The sequence below is a fragment of the Lytechinus pictus genome, unplaced genomic scaffold (assembly GCF_037042905.1).
Source record: "Lytechinus pictus isolate F3 Inbred unplaced genomic scaffold, Lp3.0 scaffold_20, whole genome shotgun sequence".
In the NCBI taxonomy this organism is placed as follows: domain Eukaryota; kingdom Metazoa; phylum Echinodermata; class Echinoidea; order Temnopleuroida; family Toxopneustidae; genus Lytechinus; species Lytechinus pictus.
In genome coordinates, this window is record NW_026974141.1 from 15842002 (window position 1) to 15862478 (window position 20477).

At 37.6% G+C, this 20477-nt stretch overlaps 1 protein-coding gene and 1 long non-coding RNA gene across 2 annotated transcripts; both read left to right on the forward strand.

Annotated features, from left to right (window-relative positions):
* Positions 1-931: 931 nt before the first annotated feature.
* On the forward strand, positions 932-3254 carry LOC135157854 (uncharacterized). The gene is made up of 3 exons (XR_010296779.1): positions 932-1378; positions 2460-2586; positions 3121-3254. It is a non-coding gene; the product is annotated as an uncharacterized LOC135157854 (long non-coding RNA).
* A 5824-nt stretch (positions 3255-9078) lies between these two features.
* On the forward strand, positions 9079-10296 carry LOC135157819 (uncharacterized). Its single transcript, XM_064114763.1, has one exon. The coding sequence runs from the start codon at positions 9079-9081 to the stop codon at positions 10294-10296; it is 1218 nt and encodes a 405-aa protein (XP_063970833.1).
* Positions 10297-20477: the final 10181 nt, after the last annotated feature.

The window sequence follows — 20477 nt, forward strand, 5'->3', positions numbered from 1 at the left end:
TCCCTGAACATGTTGAATTACCACTGCTTAACATTTTATGGTTCAGTCAAGTTGGCCCTTATTGTCAAATCTACAAAAATTGAAATAATGTATAATTCGAACAATAAAAAACAAAAGAAATAGTGAGTGAGGGACATCATCAATTCTCTCATTTGCATGTTACTAAATTGTGCATATAACTATATATACTTTGTGAAAAATAAGCGAAACTTTAAAATGTCATAACTTTCTTATTTTACATCCGATTTTAATTAAATTTTCAACATTATGCTTGTCTGATTTTTCTCTATTGATTCAAATCAACATTTTTCTGAGGTGGACTTGACCTTTAACAATATCCTAAAAATCCATTGTGTACTGTATGTTATGTATTATGAATGAATGATGACATGGGTCCTTTTGGACATTTACTTGGCCACCCAAGAAGCCTTAAAGCACAAGTCCACCCCAACAAAAAGTTGATTTGAATAAAAAGAGAAAAATCCAACAAGCATAACACTAAAAACCTCGTCAAAATCGGATGTAAAATAAGAAAGTTATGACATTTTAAAGTTTCGCTTAATTTCACAATACAGTTATGTTATATGCACATCCTGATCGGTATGCAAATGAGGAGACTGATGACGTCATCCACTCACTATTTCTTTTGTATTTTATTATATGAGATATGAAATATTCTAATTTTCTCCTCATTGTCAAGTGAAAGTTACAGTGATTAATTCCTCCCTGAACATGTGGAATTAGCTTTGTTTTATACTAAATGGTTCAGTCAAGTCGGTCCCTATGGTCAAATCTGTAAAAAAGGCAATATTGTATATTTAAAACAATAAAAACAAAAGAAATAGTGAATGTATAATACATGGTATATAATACATGAATGCATTGGTCAGACAAAGCTATTTTTATATCACCTGTTACTGCCAAGAACACAGAGATACGATCTTACGTATAAGCTCCCGAAGGGAGCTAGAGAGGGAACTCTTTCCGCGCGTTTTTATTTCCCATAGGTTTTGTACATAGCCAACATGGCTGCCGGCGGACAATTTGAAGGATGATTTTGGAGGGTCAATGTTTTATTCATGAGAATGACGTCAAAATACGCATAATGCACTTGTATGATTGGATTGAACGCTAATGTTTTATTCATGTACTCATGCATTAAACATTTTTTTCCGTCCCACAATTCCCTACGATATCTGTGCGAAGTGTCGTTCTTTTGGACTCTGCGAATTTGAAGTTTCTGAAACAAAATAGCTAGACTAATTATCTGTTTATAGAATTGATGTTCGAAATCATGGTTTCTGAGTGAACTTCATTGGAGCGGAAAATCTTGGAGGGAACATCAATACTATTCTAATGACATTCCATAGGAATAAAAGTAAGTTACGCTCATTTTCATGTTTTGATCTCACTTGCAAATTGTAATGTGTTTGCCGGGGTTCGGGGCTCATCCTGTATTACGCACTATGTAAACCTCAATTTCAATATTTCTTTTGCCTGACTTACTTCCAAATAAGTACAGTGTGATCATTGAGTTTCTCAAAAATACTAGGCCTATATCTTGGACTAGGGGTCTATAGTTTGTCGTAGATCTAGACATTCATCGGAATGCTTCATGTAGGTCCAAAGTTAACCTTTATTTCAGTTTTATTGTGATTAGACAATTATCAGGGGTAGATGTGGACTTGTTTCCGACCTCCTGTTTTTTAGTAACGACAAACTGTCGATTTTAGGCCTATTCAAATTTAGGTCAATGTAGGGATATGGTCAGAGCGGGATCCGGCCTTTGATATCGCCGGTGCTAGCCGGCTAGCGAGATTGTCGATGTAGTCATGGGGTATGAAAATAGCGGGGACGGACTAGGCCCAAACTTCAAGCTTGAAAGTTGAAGTTTAGGCCTAGTCCGTCCCCTCTATTTCATCTTCATAATATAAGTATAATTCTCAGCAGTTTCTTTTATTCAGGAACGCTTTACTTCAGAATAATCAGTGTTGAAATACGATTGACTTAGCATTAATGTCTGTTATGTTAAGTGTTACTTGTCTTAGTCTTAGATTTGAATGAAATGGCGTAGCCTACCCTAGACCTAAATCAAGTCTATTTGAACAGGATACCCTGGGCCCGGCCTGGGGTGGTAATTTGAAAACGTTCTTAGTGTTTACTTCATTCAAATGTGATGTGATTCTTAAGTTATACAGGCCCAGCATAGACCAGATTCAGCTATATACAGCTGTAGAAATATGTGGTTGGAATCATTTTACTTTTATAAACAGAGTGAGGTAGGCCTATGCCTCTATGTGATAGAGAATGAAGTTTCGGGTCCAGATAACTTTTTTGTTCTAGTTTGGAATATTCATTCATAGACCTGGGATATGGGCAGCTGGAAATTTCAAAAATATTGTTTAAGAAGAGTAATTTTATTATCTCTAAAACTCTCAAATTTAAATTGTCAATTGCAGATCCAATGGGACCAAGTTCTTAGCAGTTCACACCTAGTCAGAAGTACAAAATTGAGAACCATGCCGATCAGCAAGTGTTAGTTACAATCTAATGAGGAACAGGATATCTGAATGGAAAAATTGCAAGGTATGCTTACTGTTTTGATAATGTACAGGCTGTATCTAAGCCCATCACCCCCCCCCCCCAAAAAAAAAAAAAAAATAAATAAATGAATATTTCCCCTTTTTTGGGAGGGGGTGGGCTATGGCCAATTGTGCTGAAATATGATGCGATATCATGTAATGTTAAAGTTCCATTGTGAGTTAATATTTGTTTGAATTCAGATTCACCAGTATTTCCATTTCTAACACTGCATACTAATTATCCATATCTCCTGTCTATACATGCATTTGCATAAAAAACCAAGATATTAACAGTTATCACAAAATTCTGATAAATATTTGAATTAATTTGCACTCTTTATTTTCAAAACATACTGTAGATAGTTATATTGATATATTAATTTATCTGGATGTGGGACGAAAGTGACTGCATGTGCTAAACTTGTTTTATCACTGAAGATATAAAATAGAGTTTACATCTTTTTTTTTACTAAACTGGACTAGATGAGTAAAAATAATTTACAGCTTATTATGTTCTTTTCTCTTTTTTACCATGCAGGTTTCCCACTTCCTAAGCTGTTTAAGTACTGGTATCACAACATAAGTGCCAAGAAGAGATATGAAACGGTCTCAAAAATTTTGCTGGTGCCCCCCCCCCCCGATGCCGTGACCCACGGTACGCCACTGCAAGTCTTCATATGTTATGTAGGGTTATTAAGTTGCATTTATTGTTATCTTCATTTAAAAAAAAAGTGAAATGGGCTACCACTGCAATAATATATAAATAGACTATATTTCAAAAATAGATTGAATTCTAATCACAGTGACAGTAGACAAATCAAATTTTGTTAATGATTCGCTAATGTATTAATAATAATAATAATAATACAGGTATATTTACCCAGGGAAGCCGCTTCAGTTCCGAAAACTACTCCCAGCGGGCCCTGCTATTATTATTACTGATTGGGGAAGGCACTCTTTAGGATTCTGGCATTGTGTCCCACCCCCCCCCCCCCTTATGAGGAGTGCTCTCACATCAGTAGACTATTTCTTGTCAGCAAATTTGAAAGGAATTTACCAATTTTTTTGAGTGACAAACTTTTGTGGAAGAAAATAAACGAATATCAAAGGTTTTTATGCTCTTTTATGGAATATTAACTATAGGCTCATCGAGATCCTTTGAATGAAATTTTAACAAACATTGTACAATGTAGAAAAATGTACTTAATCCTATTTTTGTACATTTATATACCCACCCCATACTACCCTTACCCAGTAACAGCCCTTTTTAGCTATGCATTGCCTTCATTTTTTAAAATACAATTTAATGCTTGGTAGATGCTAATTATTATTTTTATGTTAATGTCAATGTTTTAGAAAATGGATTCCTTAATAAACATGTTAATTTTGAATTGAATTTTTTTATCTTGGTAATTTTCATTTATCAATTAATTGTGATGATGTATTGCTTCTGAGCTGTTATGCACAAATGGCACAAGATGTTGCACTGTACTGAAATGTGATGATGCCACTGTTACATGAGATCAAACAGCAGTCAATTAAAATATTATTTAAAAAAAATAAGGATAAGAGTGGGAAAGAAAGTAAAATTACAGGAGAATTATTTGCTTGTATGCATATAGTTATGTCAGTTTCTGAGAGAGAGACAGACAGAAAGAGAGAGAGATGGGGGGGGGGGTGAAAGTTCAGTTTGTTTTGAAAGAAGCAATTATAAGACCTTACTGTTCATGACGGGTAACGGGGGGGGGGGGCTAATTATTTCTCCAAATTTTTGAAACCTGCATATAAAATGTATTTTTTCTTTCCAAATGAAAATTACACCAGATTCATTTTCAGTTGAAAATAAAAAAGAAATAGCCTACGATCGGTTTGCTCTCTTGCCTATTTAATTTTGAGAATCCCCTCCCCCCTAATATATGGTATATACCTAGGTCATGATTATTGATGTTTGACATAGAAGTCGCCATTTAAAATTAAGTGCTCCGAGGACTACTATTCATAATAGGACTTATATTGGAGACTACAATTATGGAAAAGAATTTGATTTGTTATTATCTTTGTTTATATTATGAAAAGAGGTTCATTTCGTTTTCTGCAATAAAAAGAAAAAAGGGCTCCAGAAACTTAAAGAGATGTCATCGTATATGGCAACATTTTCTTTGGGAACCTCCTCTGTAATATTTTTTAGCAAAGATCCTGGCCATTTGCAGCTAAAACAAAGCAAAGATGCAGTAATAATCGTAACAAGCAATAACAAATAGATCATTAAAATAGATGAATAATAAAACTCTGAGGAGGAAAAAAACGAATGATCTGACATGATGTAATCACTGACAGACACCATAAACGATATTAATCAGGTCGCGCATTATGCTAATTAGTGATAAAATACTAATTTACATATTTTTACGCTATGCGCGAAGGACGTTCCGTGACCACGCCTTCATTTCGCTGGTGTACCAAAACAGTGGCGGTGTCCATAGGCTTGTATACGAAAAATGGGAGCAGTGTGCACTTTTGACCCTCCAAAATTTTCTTCAATTCTGACCGGATGCAGAAGCGGAGTTTCACCCCCCTGGCCAAGAAGTGAAATAGCGCCATCTCTTGTTCAAACTTGGTAAGGGCTTAAAATTGACGATCGAGGGGCAGTATTTTGTTATAAAAAACGTGTACAAGATGGGACCCGGCGAAGGCATACGATTTTTCAACCTTCCGAATTTGACTCCCTTTCTATACTTTAATTGATTGATTCTGTGTATTTTTGGATCGATGAATGTGTAACGGAACCCTGCAGAATGACTAGAATTATAGATCATCGAACTAAATTTACTTAGTGAGGTTTCATCTTTGAAGTTTTGATGTTTGTTGTGCCACGGGACGTTTGTGATGATGATTTGATGATCGCAAAAGGATGATGGGGACAACGGAGGAGGGTACGAACGGAAGCGTGTGAAAGTGTCTAATACGAAGCATGAAAGTCCGGGATTAAAGTGCACCTACATCAGTTGAAAAATTGGTCTCGCTTCAACATTGGACTGTAGTAGATTTGTTCTGAGCTCAGTAATCAAACAAGGATGGAGGATTCTTCACCCAGTTAAGAAGGACAGTAGCTGAGTACCGTATGTGAGTAAACGATCGTGATTGATGACGCTATAACTATAAGCAGGGAAGCGTTATAGAACATAGACTATTTCGTTCTGTATTGGAATACATGCATAGCCTGTTTCTTGAGACTTGAATTAGACTAGATGAACAAAGTTGAGACAAAAGGAAATGAAAATTACCAGTCATGACATGGTGGTGGAATAAAACTGGTTTTGCTAATGAGATGAATGCAGTCAACCCTAGAGTTTCAATACGGAATCTAAGCTAGATTTTATATTATAAACGGGAATGTAGATGAAGTTGAGCATCCTAGTGAAATGAAGTAATCAAAATGAGAAGCACATTCCTGAAGATGAACAAGGCAGTGAAAAGGATGTTTTTAGTCTTGGAAAAGATCTGAATAAAATGAAGGCTAGGGCCGTAACTCGTAGTTGTAAGGTGTTGGAAAAACATATCAATTTCGAGGTAGATCTCTGAGCTAGATGTCCGAGATTAAGACAGAGATCTAATGAGGCCAGGACTAATTAACAATCAGCCTACACAACAACAGGAATATAATAAAGTAGAAGGAGAAAATTAAAACACACTATAGAGAGTTAACAGTGGATCTGAAACTCAGGAGGCTTGAATAAACCTTGGAAAATCAATAAAGAAGTTCATGATACTAGACAAGAAGGAATACCACAGATCATGATGCTGCAAGTAGTACAAGGTTAGCTGAGTTGCAACAATCTCAAGTACATGATACCAGGAATACTCAAGATTCTAAGACTTTGTCATATTAAAGTGCAGAAGTTCATATGTGAAGGCTAAGACGTTGATGTAAGACCTGCACAAGTTAACTTTTATCTGCAAGATGGATGAGGTGAGACGGGGTGCTGATTTGCACAAACTTTTACAAGATCCAGTAATGTCGCAAGCAGGTCAACCTGCATCTAGTGCAGGCTTGTTCATGGAAGATGATAGCCAGTCTCGAACAAGCGAAGAGGAATATATAGCTTATGCCATGGATGGGAGCCAACCACCTTCAGCTCCACATCATGCTGCTCCAGGTACAAGAATGATGGACAGCGCATCAATGATGTCCTATTTTGAACAACAGAACTAGCTGATGAGGATGCTTGTTGATTGTAACATGAAGGCTGCTTTGCCTCCTCAGCGCATAAAGCCCTTCAATGGGGATCAAATTGAATACTACTCATTCATAAGTGCCTTCGAACATGCAGTAGAGGCCAAGACCAGTAACGATGTCGACAGGCTTTATTATTTAGACCAGTATACCACAGGAGATGCGAATGCCATTGTAAAAAGCTGCATGTATGGCCAAGACAAGTCCATGGCTTACAAGAAGGCAAAGGATCTTCTTAAGAGAAAGTTTGGAAATACCCAAAGAATCATCGAAACCATGATGAATAGAGCCTTCCAGTGGCAGGATATAAAGCCTGAAGATGGAGAGGAACTGCATCGTTTTTCGATTTTCGTAACTGAGCTACACAATCTTGCAAAGGATCTCAAAATGCTATGTGAAGTTGATCACTCACAAAGCATTAAGCAGGTTATAGGAAAACTCCCATACAAGCTCAGGGAAAGATGGCGAGTTTTAGCTGATGATATCTTGGAGGAGAAGGAAAGGAATGTTACTTTTGCTGATGTCGTGAAATTTGTCACAAAACAGGCCAGAATCGCCACCAACCCTGTGTATGGTGATCTCCTGAAGTACCAGACCAAACAGACAGGGAAATCTGGAACTGTTGGTGGTAAGGCGTCAAACACACACAGAACCAGTTTGGGTGTATCAGCAACTCCTGAGGGGTCTAAGGATAAGGAATCTTGTATAATTTGCAAGGAGAGGAGCCATTCACTTGCGGAGTGCCCTGCATTAGCATCCAAGCCTTATGATGAACGAATAACAGTCTGTAAGAAGCAAGGTCTTTGTTTCAGCTGTCTACGCAAGACTGGACACATGGCAAAAGACTGCAAGTGGAGGCTGAAGTGTAGTGTATGCGGAAAATCTCATCCTACAGTGCTACACAGGGAGAAAAAAAGATAATCCTTCCACGAACAATAGCATCAGTAGGGTTAGCCAGGTCTCGGAGGAGTCGCTGGAGCCAGAGGCATCAGCTGCTGGGACTACACATGCTGGTCAGAGTCAGCAGACAATCCATGAAAACATTAACCAGGAAACCCACGTCAAGTGTAGTTTCGCTAGTTCATCTCGGACAGATACTCTACCAGGCATTATCCCAGTGATTGTGAGGTCACGTGAGACTGGAATGGAAGTCAAAACATATGCCTTTGTTGACTCGGGTAGTAATGCGGTTTTCTGCACAGAGAAGCTCGCTAGCACCCTTCATCTTTAGAAAAGGAAGATAAATCTCCACGTGTCTACCATGACTGATGAAAAGGTAGTACGCAGCCAGGTGTTCACAGGTATGGAAGTCTCAGATTTGACAGGCGAAAATATTGTCCAGCTTCCAGAGGTGTATTCACAAGAAAAGATACCAGTGAAAATGGAAGACGTACCAACAAAGGAAGACATACAGAAATGGCCCTATCTTCAAGGTATTGAGTTACCAGCCATTCAAGAAGCTCATGTTGGTTTACTAATAGGAAGCAATGTACCAAAGGCAATGGAGCCAGTTGAGGTGATCAACAGTGAAACCCCTAACGGACCCTTTGCTTGCAAGACCGTGCTAGGCTGGCTGATTTATGGAGCCGTTAGGGAACATGCAAATAGTGCTCGCAGAATTCAGTCTCACAGGGTGAAGGCGAAAGCAAACCTTGACCTTCAATTTGAAAGGCTCTTCAATCAAGACTTCAATGAAAGGATCATTGAAGAGAGACAGGAGAAGTCGGAAGAAGATAAGGTCTTCATGAATAAGGTGGAGCATTCAATCAAATTGCAAGATGGTCACTACGAGATCGCCCTCCCTCTTAAGAGAGAAGATATCAAGTTGCCCAGCAACCGACCCCAAGCAGCTCAAAGGTTAGGCCACTTAAAGAAAAGGTTTGAACGACAACCTGAATTTCAGAAAGAATACACTGCCTTTGTGGACTTGATGGAGAAGAAAGGTTACATGGAAAAGGTACCTGAAGAGGAAAGAGATAGAGATGATGGTGTCACTCATCCTCACAAGAAAAAGCTGAGAGTCGTATTTGATTGTTCGGCAGAATATGGAGGTTTCTGTGTAAATAGGGAGCTGCTACAGGGGCCGGATTTAACTAACCGACTGTTCGGCGTGTTAACCAGATTCAGACAGGACAGGGTAGCACTCATGGCAGATATAGAAGGGATGTTCTCGCAGATTCGAGTACCGAAGAACGAAGGGATCTCATGCAATTTCTGTGGTGGGACCAGGGCGATATTCAGAAACCATTATCAGAGTTCAGGATGAAAGTTCATGTGTTCGGCGCTGTGTCCTCACCATCATGTGCCAATTACGCATTGAAAAGAGCGGCAGTGGACCAAGCAGACAGATTCCCTGAAGAAGTTGTAAGAACAGTACATCAGAATTTTTACGTAGATGACTGCCTGTGTTCTACATCCAGTGTAGAAGAAGCCGTTCAGCTGATGTCTGACCTAATAGAAGTATGCCGAGGTGGAGGATTCCATTTGACTAAGTGGATTTGTAACCAACAAGAAGTGCTGAAATCGGTCCCATCAAGGGAAAGAGCAAAGAGCATCAGAGGGCTGGATCTGGATATTAAGAATAATGTGACAGAAAGAGCTCTTGGAATTGAGTGGTCCACTGATGACGACACCATAGGTGTGAAGGTCGACCTGAAGGATAGGCCTTGCACAAGAAGAGGCATTTTATCCACAGTTAGCTCGATATACGATCCTATAGGATGTGTGTCTCCAGTGATATTGCCAGCAAAGCAGTTGCTCCAAGTACTGTGCCGATCTCAGCTAGGTTGGGACGAAGAGATCCCATTAGACATATCTAAGAAGTGGCAGAAGTGGAAGGCGGAGCTACTCATGCTCTCGCAATTTAAGATGCCTAGATGCCTTAAGCCTAGCAGGTTTGATGCAGAAGCAGTGACTTTACACCATTTTTGTGATGCTAGTGAGAAAGGGTACGGGACAGTCTCCTATCTAAGATGGCAAAAGGAAGACGAGATTCAGATGAGCTTGGTAACAAGCAAAGCAAGGGTAGCACCATTGAAGGAAGTCTCTATCCCAAGAATGGAACTCGCAGCAGCGACTCTAGCAGTCAGGATTAATCATATGATCAGGGAAGAGCTAGAATTTCCCATAGACCAAACATATTTCTGGACAGATAGTATGTCAGTCTTAGGATATGTAACCAATCAAACAGCCAGATTTAAGACATTCGTCGCTAACAGAGTGGCAGTAATAAGGGACAGATCAGAACCACGTCAATGGCGTTATGTGGAGTCATCAATGAATCCCGCCGACAGCTGTTCAAGAGGAGTCGAGGTTAGCAAGTTCCTTCAATGGAAAGCCTGTAAGGATGGACCAGAATTCCTGAAGAATCCAGACAATGAATGGATGAACAAGTGTGAAGTGTTACCCGATGACATTACAGTGGAGCTGGAAGTTAAAGGAAAATGCTTAGCAACAGAAGCAAACCAAGAGAACTGGTGAATTACTATTCAGATTGGATCAGACTAAAAAAGGCAGTGTGCTGGTTCAGGAGATTCTTAAGATGGGTAGTACTGAAGTCTAAGAACAAGGCCAAAGATGTATCTAAAGACAACAGCTTGAAAGCCAGGATTACACTCAAGGAAATGGAGGTAGCAGAGAGTATGATCCTAAAGTTTGTGCAGAAGGACAACTTTGATGTCTAGAAAGAAAGGAATCTGCTGTTGGAGAAAACAGAAGAGGAAGTTCAGGAATCAGGAAAACAAGTCGAATATACAAACTCGACCCAGTGATCAATGAGGGCTTGTTAAGAGTTGGAGGAAGGCTGCATAGGAGCTCAACGCCAGACAGTGCTAAGCACCAGGTAATCATTCCCAAGAATGAGCACGTCTCAAATTTGATCCTGAAAAACTTACATAAGATGTCAGGACATATGGGAAGGAATTACATTCTGTCAAGCCTACATCGGAAATACTGGATGCCAAGCGCTGACGCAGCCATCGGGAAAATGATTAGCAGATGTATTCCTTGCCGACGGCATAGAGCCAAGATTATGGAGCAAAAGATGGCAAATCTACCTTCTGATCGAGTCAAACCTGATGAACCTCCATTCACCACAGTTGGAATAGACTATTTCGGTCCTTTAGAGGTAAAGAGAGGACGATCTGTAGTTAAAACATATGGAGTGATGTTCACATGCTTAGCTACCAGGGCGGTGCATATCGAGAAAGCTGAGAGTCTAAACACAGACTCGTGCATCGCAGCCATCAGGAGATTTATTGCCAGGCGGGGAACAGTAAAAAATATGAGGTCTGATAATGGAACAAATCTGATAGGAGCACAAAGAGAGCTTAAACGGGAAATTGATAACTGGAATCAAGTACAGATCAGCGACACTCTGTTGCAACGTAACATTCAGTGGACCTTTAATCCTCCAGGTGGTTCTCATCATGGTGGCGTTTGGGAGCGCCAAATTCGTACTGTCAGACAGTTGCTATTCAATCTGGTTAGGCAGCAAAGACTAGATGACGAAGGTTTACACACCTTGCTGTGTGAAGCTGAAGGTATCATTAATAAAAGGCCTTTGACAAAGGCCTCAAATGACCCAAATGACTTGGAAGCATTAACGCCTAACCATTTGCTCCTGATGAAGTCTCAACTTGTACTACCTCCGACGCTAACAAGAGAGACTGATACTTTACTAGAAGGAGATGGAGGCAGGTGCAATACTTGTCAAAAATATTCTGGCGCAGATGGGTGAAAGAATATCTACCGCAACTACAGCAGAGGCAGAAGTGGGTGGAGCCTCAACGCAGCCTTCAAGTAGGTGACTTGGTGCTTGTTGTAGATCAGACGTTACCACGAAACTCTTGGTTATTGGGACGAGTTACTCAAGTGTATGCGGATGATGAGGGCTTAGTTCGCAAAGCCGAGGTGAAAACAAAGTTGGGTGTCTACTTAAGGCCAATTAGCAAGCTGTGTTTCATCTTAGAAGGAGACATATAAATGGATAGTTATTGGACCGTTGAGAATTTAACAGATACTGGATTAGTTTTATATGAATATGATGTGGTGTGAGCCTAGCGCCGCCACAATTTGTTTCATCATTTCAATAAGCGACACTTGGACATGTGAATGCCTTTAATGACAACCAGCAAGAAATATTTTGATGTTTTTCTTGAAGTGATCTATTTCTGCTTAAAGTGGTGCGAGCATAACGCCACCACAAAATTTGTCAGCATTTCAGTTACTTCAGTGAAATATTTGGATACACCTTTGTGATGAAGCTCAATGTGAAATATTTGGATACACCTTTGTGATGAAGCTCAATGTGAAATATTTGGATACCTTGTTGGATCGATTTATTTTTAATGCATAATGTGATGCGAGCCTAGCGCCGTCACAAATATATGATATTTGAAATTTGATCAGCTGAGCATACGATAGTTGGATCATAAATCAGAAGTTCACAACCACGATTGTCATTTACTTCATGTTATCAATTTCAAGATTTTGTTGTACTTTTGTGAGAAATAATTACGTTCTTGAGAAAGGATGCCGAGTGTCAAACATACGTTTCATTTTTCGCCTACCAAACGATCAGCAGACCTTCGCTGCATTTTGAAGATATCATACATGTACCAGACTTTATGAACGCTTACTGAATATTCAGCAACAGAAAGCAGGACAATGGGAACATTCAATATGTTTATGATGAGAAAAGACTAGAGCTGAATTCATTCTAAAGAACTCTGACGTTAAAACTGAAAGAACTCAGTGAAGAATCGGATATCCAGGATAATGAATATTTTGCTATTGTTTTATGTTGTGATCATGTGTTTATTTGATGCACTTATACGTGTAACTCAAAATCTTGCCTTAATAAGATTTGATAAAATCTAAGATGCAAATATGGAATTGTCTTTTGCCATGGTTTTAAACTTAGGTTTTCCATTGAAAATCTGCCTCTGAGACATACATGCTTTTAGAGGCTTAGTACAAATATTTACATGTATTTGGAAAATGGTTTTAATGTCCTTTCATAAATGGAAAGTGGAAAATTAAAAGGAAATCATACCTTACAGATTTATGTTATACGAGTTACATGTATAAGGGTGCTTTCAAAATAATGATTTATGTTTGTAAAAGTGTGATTCTTCTCAGTTATATAAGTACTTTGTTGATATGAAGAAATGTCAAAATTGTCTTTAATATTTTAGGAACAAAATTGGAAGAGATGGCAGGTATTTCTTTGATAGTTTAACATTAAAAAATGAATATTTTTGCTTCAATTTCAAATGCAGTATATCACATTTTTATTTTTTTTTGCACATATTTTTCAGAGCGAGAATATATCAGTATTAACCCTAAAACCCCCGGGAGAATTAGGGTTAAAGGTGTTATTAAGGATATGCAATTTGACTTTGAAATACTTACTATATAGGTATATTGATTTGACAAAGTCTACGGGGCCTTTATAACTACCAAAATGCTACATTTGTTTTTGTTTGCTTGTAATATTCTTTTTATTATGAAGTACAAATCTTACAGGGTAAAATATTTTATGATATTTAATAGTCCCATTGTGTTCAAACTTCGAAGTTTTAAATGTTTCCTCTTTACATTGAGGTGGTTCATAAAGAATATACAATAGTTTATGAAATAGTGAAATTTGTTTTGATATGTAAAGCGTATTCACTCATGAAGTTTGAGACGATTTCAATTACCATAGTTTTTTCACAATGCAAAAGATTGAAACAATAGCCATTTTAAGTCAGTTGTATCTATTTACAAGCCATTTTACAGATTAATTCCATATGGTATTTATATTGGATAAATGTTTTAGTATGGCGACTACATAGAAAACAAATAAGGCAAAAATGCGAGTACGTAATATCAATAATGTCTCATGATGTTTTAGATTATTCATATTATATCTTGATCTAAATTTGTTGTTAATTTTCTTCATTACAAATGACTAAACTTTTGATGATTGAAAATGTATGGTAACTAATGTTTTTGTTTTGTCGAGCCTTATATACATGTACATGTCTGTCAGGTATGCCAAATAAAAGCATGAATTGGCTTTGGTTTAAAAAATAATAATAAAAGGGAAATAAAATGCAGTGCATTAATGTTAGACTTTGCCCTTTAATTGGTATGATATACAAGACATGTATACCGAGGAAACACAACATTTTCTTTTTTTATTTGAATAAAAACAGTTTTCTTATAACCTTCACAATATTTCAGGGATGTGAGAATTCTGAACATTTTCTTATTCAAAATTCTTAAATTTAACACAATCTCATTTCAGAACCTCGTTTTGCAAATTGCATGCCTAGAAATGACTGTTTGTGTTTGTCTTGAAGAAATATTTTCACACTGGTTCTCACACCTCTGCATATCTGCACTTTTTGCATGTAAAAGTGTTTTTATATTTAAACGTAGTTAAAATTTTAGCAAAATTAGCTTGGAGAAATCATTATTACCAGCACAGTTTTTACTTATGAAGTGTTTGTTTATTATCTCCGCAAGTGTTTAAAGCAATTAGCTTTTAGATGTGGTTGATACGTTTACAATAATTTTGCTAGTAGTTTTAGTTTAGTGAATTAGATTTATGCGAGTATTTCATCTTTATGTGTTATAGTGGCAACTCGAATTAATGAGGTCTTTAAAACTATCTCCCATTTTTGGCAAAGTTTTGGTGTTAACATATACTATACATGTATTTTAACACAAGAGTTAGAACTAAGGATTCATCATTCTTGTGTTTTGGGGAGTGTTGTTTACTAAACCTCTTTATACCGAGTTTCTGTTGAATGTTTGTTTATTGATCGATGATTTGTTAGTATTCAGGGGCGTAGTAAGTGAAGTAATTTAAAAAAAACTTGTTTTATGAAAATTAAGGGGCCGGAAATGTTACTGCCAACAGTGAAATAGCGCAATCTCTTGTTCAAACTTGGTAAGGGCTTAAAATTGACGATCGAGGGGCAGTATTTTGTTATAAAAAACGTGTACAAGATGGGACCCGGCGAAGGCATACGATTTGTCAACCTTCCGAATTTGACTCCCTTTCTATACTTTAATTGATTGATTCTGTGTATTTTTGGATCGATGAATGTGTAACGGAACCCTGCAGAATGACTAGAATTATAGATCATCGAACTAAATTTACTTAGTGAGGTTTCATCTTTGAAGTTTTGATGTTTGTTGTGCCACGGGACGTTTGTGATGATGATTTGATGATCGCAAAAGGATGAGGACAACGGAGGAGGGTACGAACGGAAGCGTGTGAAAGTGTCTAATACGAAGCATGAAAGTCCGGGATTAAAGTGCACCTACATCACCTTTATTCAAAACAAGACAAAAGGAAGTTACAAACAATGAAAATAAGTCCAGGTTACTCGTTCTTTTTTATGACATAAGTACAGGACTAATAAAAGAATCACAGATACACAATATATAACATATCACAATCACAATTTACATAAAACGATTATACATTGGTGATTGCAGAAAAGAAAATTGAAATAGATCAAGCACACACCCTTACAACTGAAATGAAGAGAGGATAGAGGGGAGATAGAAAAAAATGAACTTAATGAAGAGAGATAGGAAGAAGAAAAGGTGTGACGAGCGAAAAGAAGGGAAAACACAGGGGGAAGAAGGCAACGAAGGAGAAAGGATAAAATGAGGAATAAGAAGAAGTAAGAGAGTGCAATACAAAGTTTTGTGAATGAGATAATATCGCATTATTGGCATATAATTTACTTCTTTACAACAATCATCTACCTACTTATACATCCAGAAGAGACAAGATAGCAGCCATAGAGTATTCTACATGGATGAGAAGGGGAACGGTGAAGATAGGGAAATAGTAGAGGGAGAGAGAGAGAGAGGAGGAGGAGAGAGAGGAATAGAGAGAAAGATAAAAAGAGGGTTGAGAGAAAGAGGTGTGGAAGAGTGGAAAGGTGAGTGAAAGAAGAGAGAAGAAGCCTTCCTGTACATGTCGTGATTTCTCAATCTAAAGGAGTCGTATATGTCCATTGCGGCTCTGCCCTATAGCATTGAAGATGACATATGACCCCCACAAGAGCTAGTTTGCTAATCGTACGAATGGTGATGCCCTTACATATACTCTACTATACGGAACCTTTAAAGTGCAATCGACTTGACGACTTGGCGAGATACTTTATCTTGCCATGTCGACTTATAAAAGGTTATATATCGACATGGCGAGATACGTTATCTTGCCAAGTTGACTTATGAAAAGTTATAGGTCAACATGGTGAGATATCTTATCTAGCCAAGTCGACTTATAAAAAGTTATATGTCAACTTGACGAGATATCTGGACTCTCGCCGGGCCTTGGACACTTCATATCTCGCCATGTTGACATATAATGTTTTGTAAGTCAACTTGGCAAGGTAACGTATCTCGCCATGTCGACATGGCGAGATAACGTATCTCGCCATGTCGATATAATAAGGGTATTACATGGCAAGATAAAGTATCTCGCCAAGTCGATGGCACTTTAAAGGCTCCGTACTTCTATTTACAGGACGGATAATCTTCTTAATCTGTTGTTTGTTTTCTTGAGTAATAACTCGTCAACTTCCAACTTCAAAACAAATCAACTGTGTTTCACAATTGGCTGCCCTAATGTCCTCATTCAGTTGTGCATATCGTTCTAGTTTCCTCACTCCAGCTTTTGGAATATTGGGCTCAAATGGTACTGTGAGCTCAACCATCACTGATTTGGGTATATCTCTGAAGAATAGTACCAAGTCCGGCTTATCAGTTGTCGGCATAATGATAGAGGGAATCGTTCAACCATCCACTCTACAACCGGGAAGATCTGCAAATGTTGTCACAGGAATCATGTTTGTTTCTGCTATTTTTTCAGTTCATTTGCAATATAACTAGGAGTGGGCTATAAATGGGCGATTTTGGGTTTTGCTGTGGCAACAGTTTTTTGTGTTCCTTTTATCTCAACATGAAATGACAATATTTTTTGTCTCAGGTCCGAGAAAAAAGTGTGCCGGGCCAAAATCCAAAATGGCCGCCAAAACTCCCTCCAAAATCACATTTTTGGCCACAACTTATTTATTTGGTGGTCTTTTTCTCTGGTTTTGGTGTCTGTTTTGGGGGGGCTGGCAATTTATTTTTTCCAAAAATTAATACTTTGAAACCATTAAATGTAGAGTTGATTTTACTTAAAATTGCAAATTTTAGAACCCCTTTTCAGCCAGAAGGTTTTATCGTCTTGTGGTTCTTGGATATAAGACAATGCGAGTTCAACAAGACGAAACGAAAAATATTGTCATTTCATGTTGAGATATATTAAAAGGAATAGAAAAAAATTGTTGCCATATTAAACTGACAAAAAAAGTATTTTTGACCTATGTATAGCCGGCTCCTAATATAACGCAATATGCTTTTAAGTGTGTCCATGGGCGGAAATCCCAGGGGGGACAGGGGGGACGCGTCCCCCTACCATTTTGGAAAGGGGAGACATAATATCAAATGTCCCCCCTATTATTTGTGGTCTTTTATTATAGAAAAAATAAATAATTCAAAATCGAAATTATACACATGTATCCTTATATATAAACAGATAGTTTTTGTTAAGAACTTGGATAGGAAAAGAAAAGGCATACCGCCACGACAATTCTCGAACTCGCATCGCCCCTTGGATACTTATAAGTAAATTTAGTGCATAGATGGTAGACGAGAATGTTCCATACACCGTAAAAACATACCTTTGTTAAACCAATTCATTATCCCTTTATTCCAAATTTACTTGGAATATATTTTCATAGTTCGCGTACTCAGTAAAAAAGAATAGTTTTCCTGAGTTATGATTAATCCTTCGCAGTGAATTTTTACTATGTTTAATCCCCCAAAATTTGTTTTTAGATACTCTATTAACGAGACTTTTTTTTATTTTCCATTTTTACACAAAATTCCTGCCGTGGGAGGGGTCATCATAGGTAGATCAAGGGGGCGAAGCGGCGGCCCACCCCCTATTGGCGGCGCAGAATAGGAAGGTGAGGAGAAAATTAAGAAAGATAGGACGAGGAAGAAAATTAAATGATGGAAGGGGAGAGGAATAATTGAAAAAAAAAGGAAAACTTTCAGGTCATAGTATAAAAATACAAAAAATTCGCTCTCGCTTTGCATTAATACACAGCCATCTCTTTATTTCAAAACGTGCTCAATTTTTTTTACTTTTTAGATCTAAGTATATAAAATCAAATTATTTATTTAGGAAGATATCCATCTTTTCATAATTTGTAGGTTTAAATTTTAAAAAAAGAAGCTCGCGCTTTGCGCTCGCATTGCTTATTGGGATAAACTGCTTGTTCTTTATTTCACAAGTGCTTGAAAGATCCAGTTTTCAGATCTGAATATAAAAAAATTTATTTCGCGCTCGCATCAGTAATATGAATGAGTCAGATACTATCCTGTTCATTGCTATAAGGTGAAAAAAGATGACATTTTTTGGTCGGAAAATAAAACAAAATATAGGATACGCTTCGCGCTCACATTAATTAAATTTTAGTTAGATAGCTACCATGTCCGTGATTTTAAAATATGCTAATAATACAAATTTTTAGGCTGGAAATGATCTTCAGCACACACTTCGCGCTCGAATCTAATATTGTTTAGTAAAATTCCTATCCTGTTCGTGATTTGAAAAACTGTTACGATTGTCCAGTTATTAGGTTGGAAAATACAAACTTTCAGCTCGCGCTTCGCGCCCGCATTAATTGTTTAGATATCTATCTTGTTCATAATATTAAAAAAATACTAAGAATGTCCAGTATTTAGGTTGGGAATTCAAAAACTTTCACCTCTTGCTTCGCGGTTGCATTAATTGTTTAGATTCCTATCCTGTTCATATTTTTTTAAGTACTAAGAACGTCTGGTATTTAGGTTGGCAAATCAAACAATTTTAAGCTCGCGCTTCGCGCTCGCATTAATTGATTAGTTCCTATCCTGTTCATATTATTTTTAAGATGCTATGAATGTCCAGTTTTTAGGTTGGAAGATAAAAAACTTTCAGCTCGCGCTTCCCGCTCGCATTCATTATTTAGATTCATATTCCGTTCATTATTAAATGCTAAGAATGTCCAGCTTTTAGGTTGAAAAATCAAAAACTCTCAGCTCACGATTCCCGCTCGCATTCATTATTTAGATTCATATTCCGTTCATTATTAAATGCTAAGAATGTCCAGCTTTTAGGTTGAAAAATCAAAAACTCTCAGCTCACGCTTCCCGCTCGCATTCATTATTTAGATTCATATTCCGTTCATTATTAAATTGCTATGAATGTCCAGTTTTAGGTTGCAAAATCAAAAACTTTCAGCTCGCGCTTCCCGTTCGCATTGATTGTTTAGATTCCTATCCTGTTCATATTCTTTTTAAAGTGCTATGAATGTCCTGTATTTAGGTTGGAAAATCAAAAATTTCAGCTCGCGCTCGCATCTATCGTTTAGTTAAATTCCTATCCTGTTCATGATTTGAAAAAGTGTTACGAATGTCTAGTTTTTAGGTTGGAAATCAAAAACTTTCAGCTCGCTTGCATTAATGGTTTAGGTAGGTTCGAATCTAGTTCATGATCACAAAAAATGTTCAGAATGTTCAATTTCTAGGTCACAATTTATGAAATATCAACATATGAGGCCTTTCATCTTTAGTTAGGAATACCTCCCCTCTTCGAAATATATTGTAGCCGAACCGCAGCGGCGTAACAGGGGTCGGTGGCCAGGGGGGGCAAGAGCCAAAAATTTCCCCGGTCATATCATGAAACAGGCAATGGCGTCATAAGGCAAAAATTTTGAGGGGGCGATATGGCGTATCGGGCAAAAATATATATATATAAATGCGAGCGAGCGAAGCGAGCGAGCAAAAAAAAATTGACATTTTTATTGCAAAAATCAAATTTTGTGATAGATTTTTACATAATGTTAAAAAGATGATATCATATTTCACCCTCCTCTCTTTTCCTTTGTTCTCTCTTTTTTTGTACGCCCGAGCGAGCGAAGCGAGCGAGATAAAAAATCACCTTTTCATGAGAATCTAACATAAAGATAGATTTTAACGTGATATTCAGAAATATATAATACACTTTCCTTTGGTTGTAGAATTTTGGGGGCCTTGGTCCAAACTCATCCATATAGCAGTGCTTTATGGGTAAGGTCCAGGGCAGAGTCCCGGAACCTCTTGATATTAAAGCCATTTTAAACCTTAACAGATGGCCACTTATTTTAATCAAATTGCGTGTGTATTTGTATAGCTTTCACACAACACATAAATTCAATGCAGTTGTGTATCGTAATCATCCAAATATTGTGAGGGGCACACCATAGCAAATGTGGGAAAATTTGTAAAAAGTCACCAGCGAGCGAAGCGAGCCAGAAAGAAAAATGGCCTGTTAAAATGAAATTATAATTATGTGATAGATTTTTACATCATAGCAAATATCATGTCATATATTTTTTCATTCATGTAATTTCGCTGCCTCGTTTATTTTCTTTTCCGGCCCTTGGCTGTGGAACCACCCCCCCCCCCGTACGCCAGTGCTTCAACGCAAAGCTTAATGCAGGAAGGGTCCGTATAGGGGCCCGCTATAGAACCCATTAAAGGTTACAGATGAAGAGCCCCCACTGCACGGG

Excerpts from the sequence above, each read along its gene's own strand:
- LOC135157819 (XM_064114763.1), top strand. The coding sequence starts at position 9,079 with ATGAAAGTTCATGTGTTCGGCGCTGTGTCCTCACCATCATGTGCCAAT.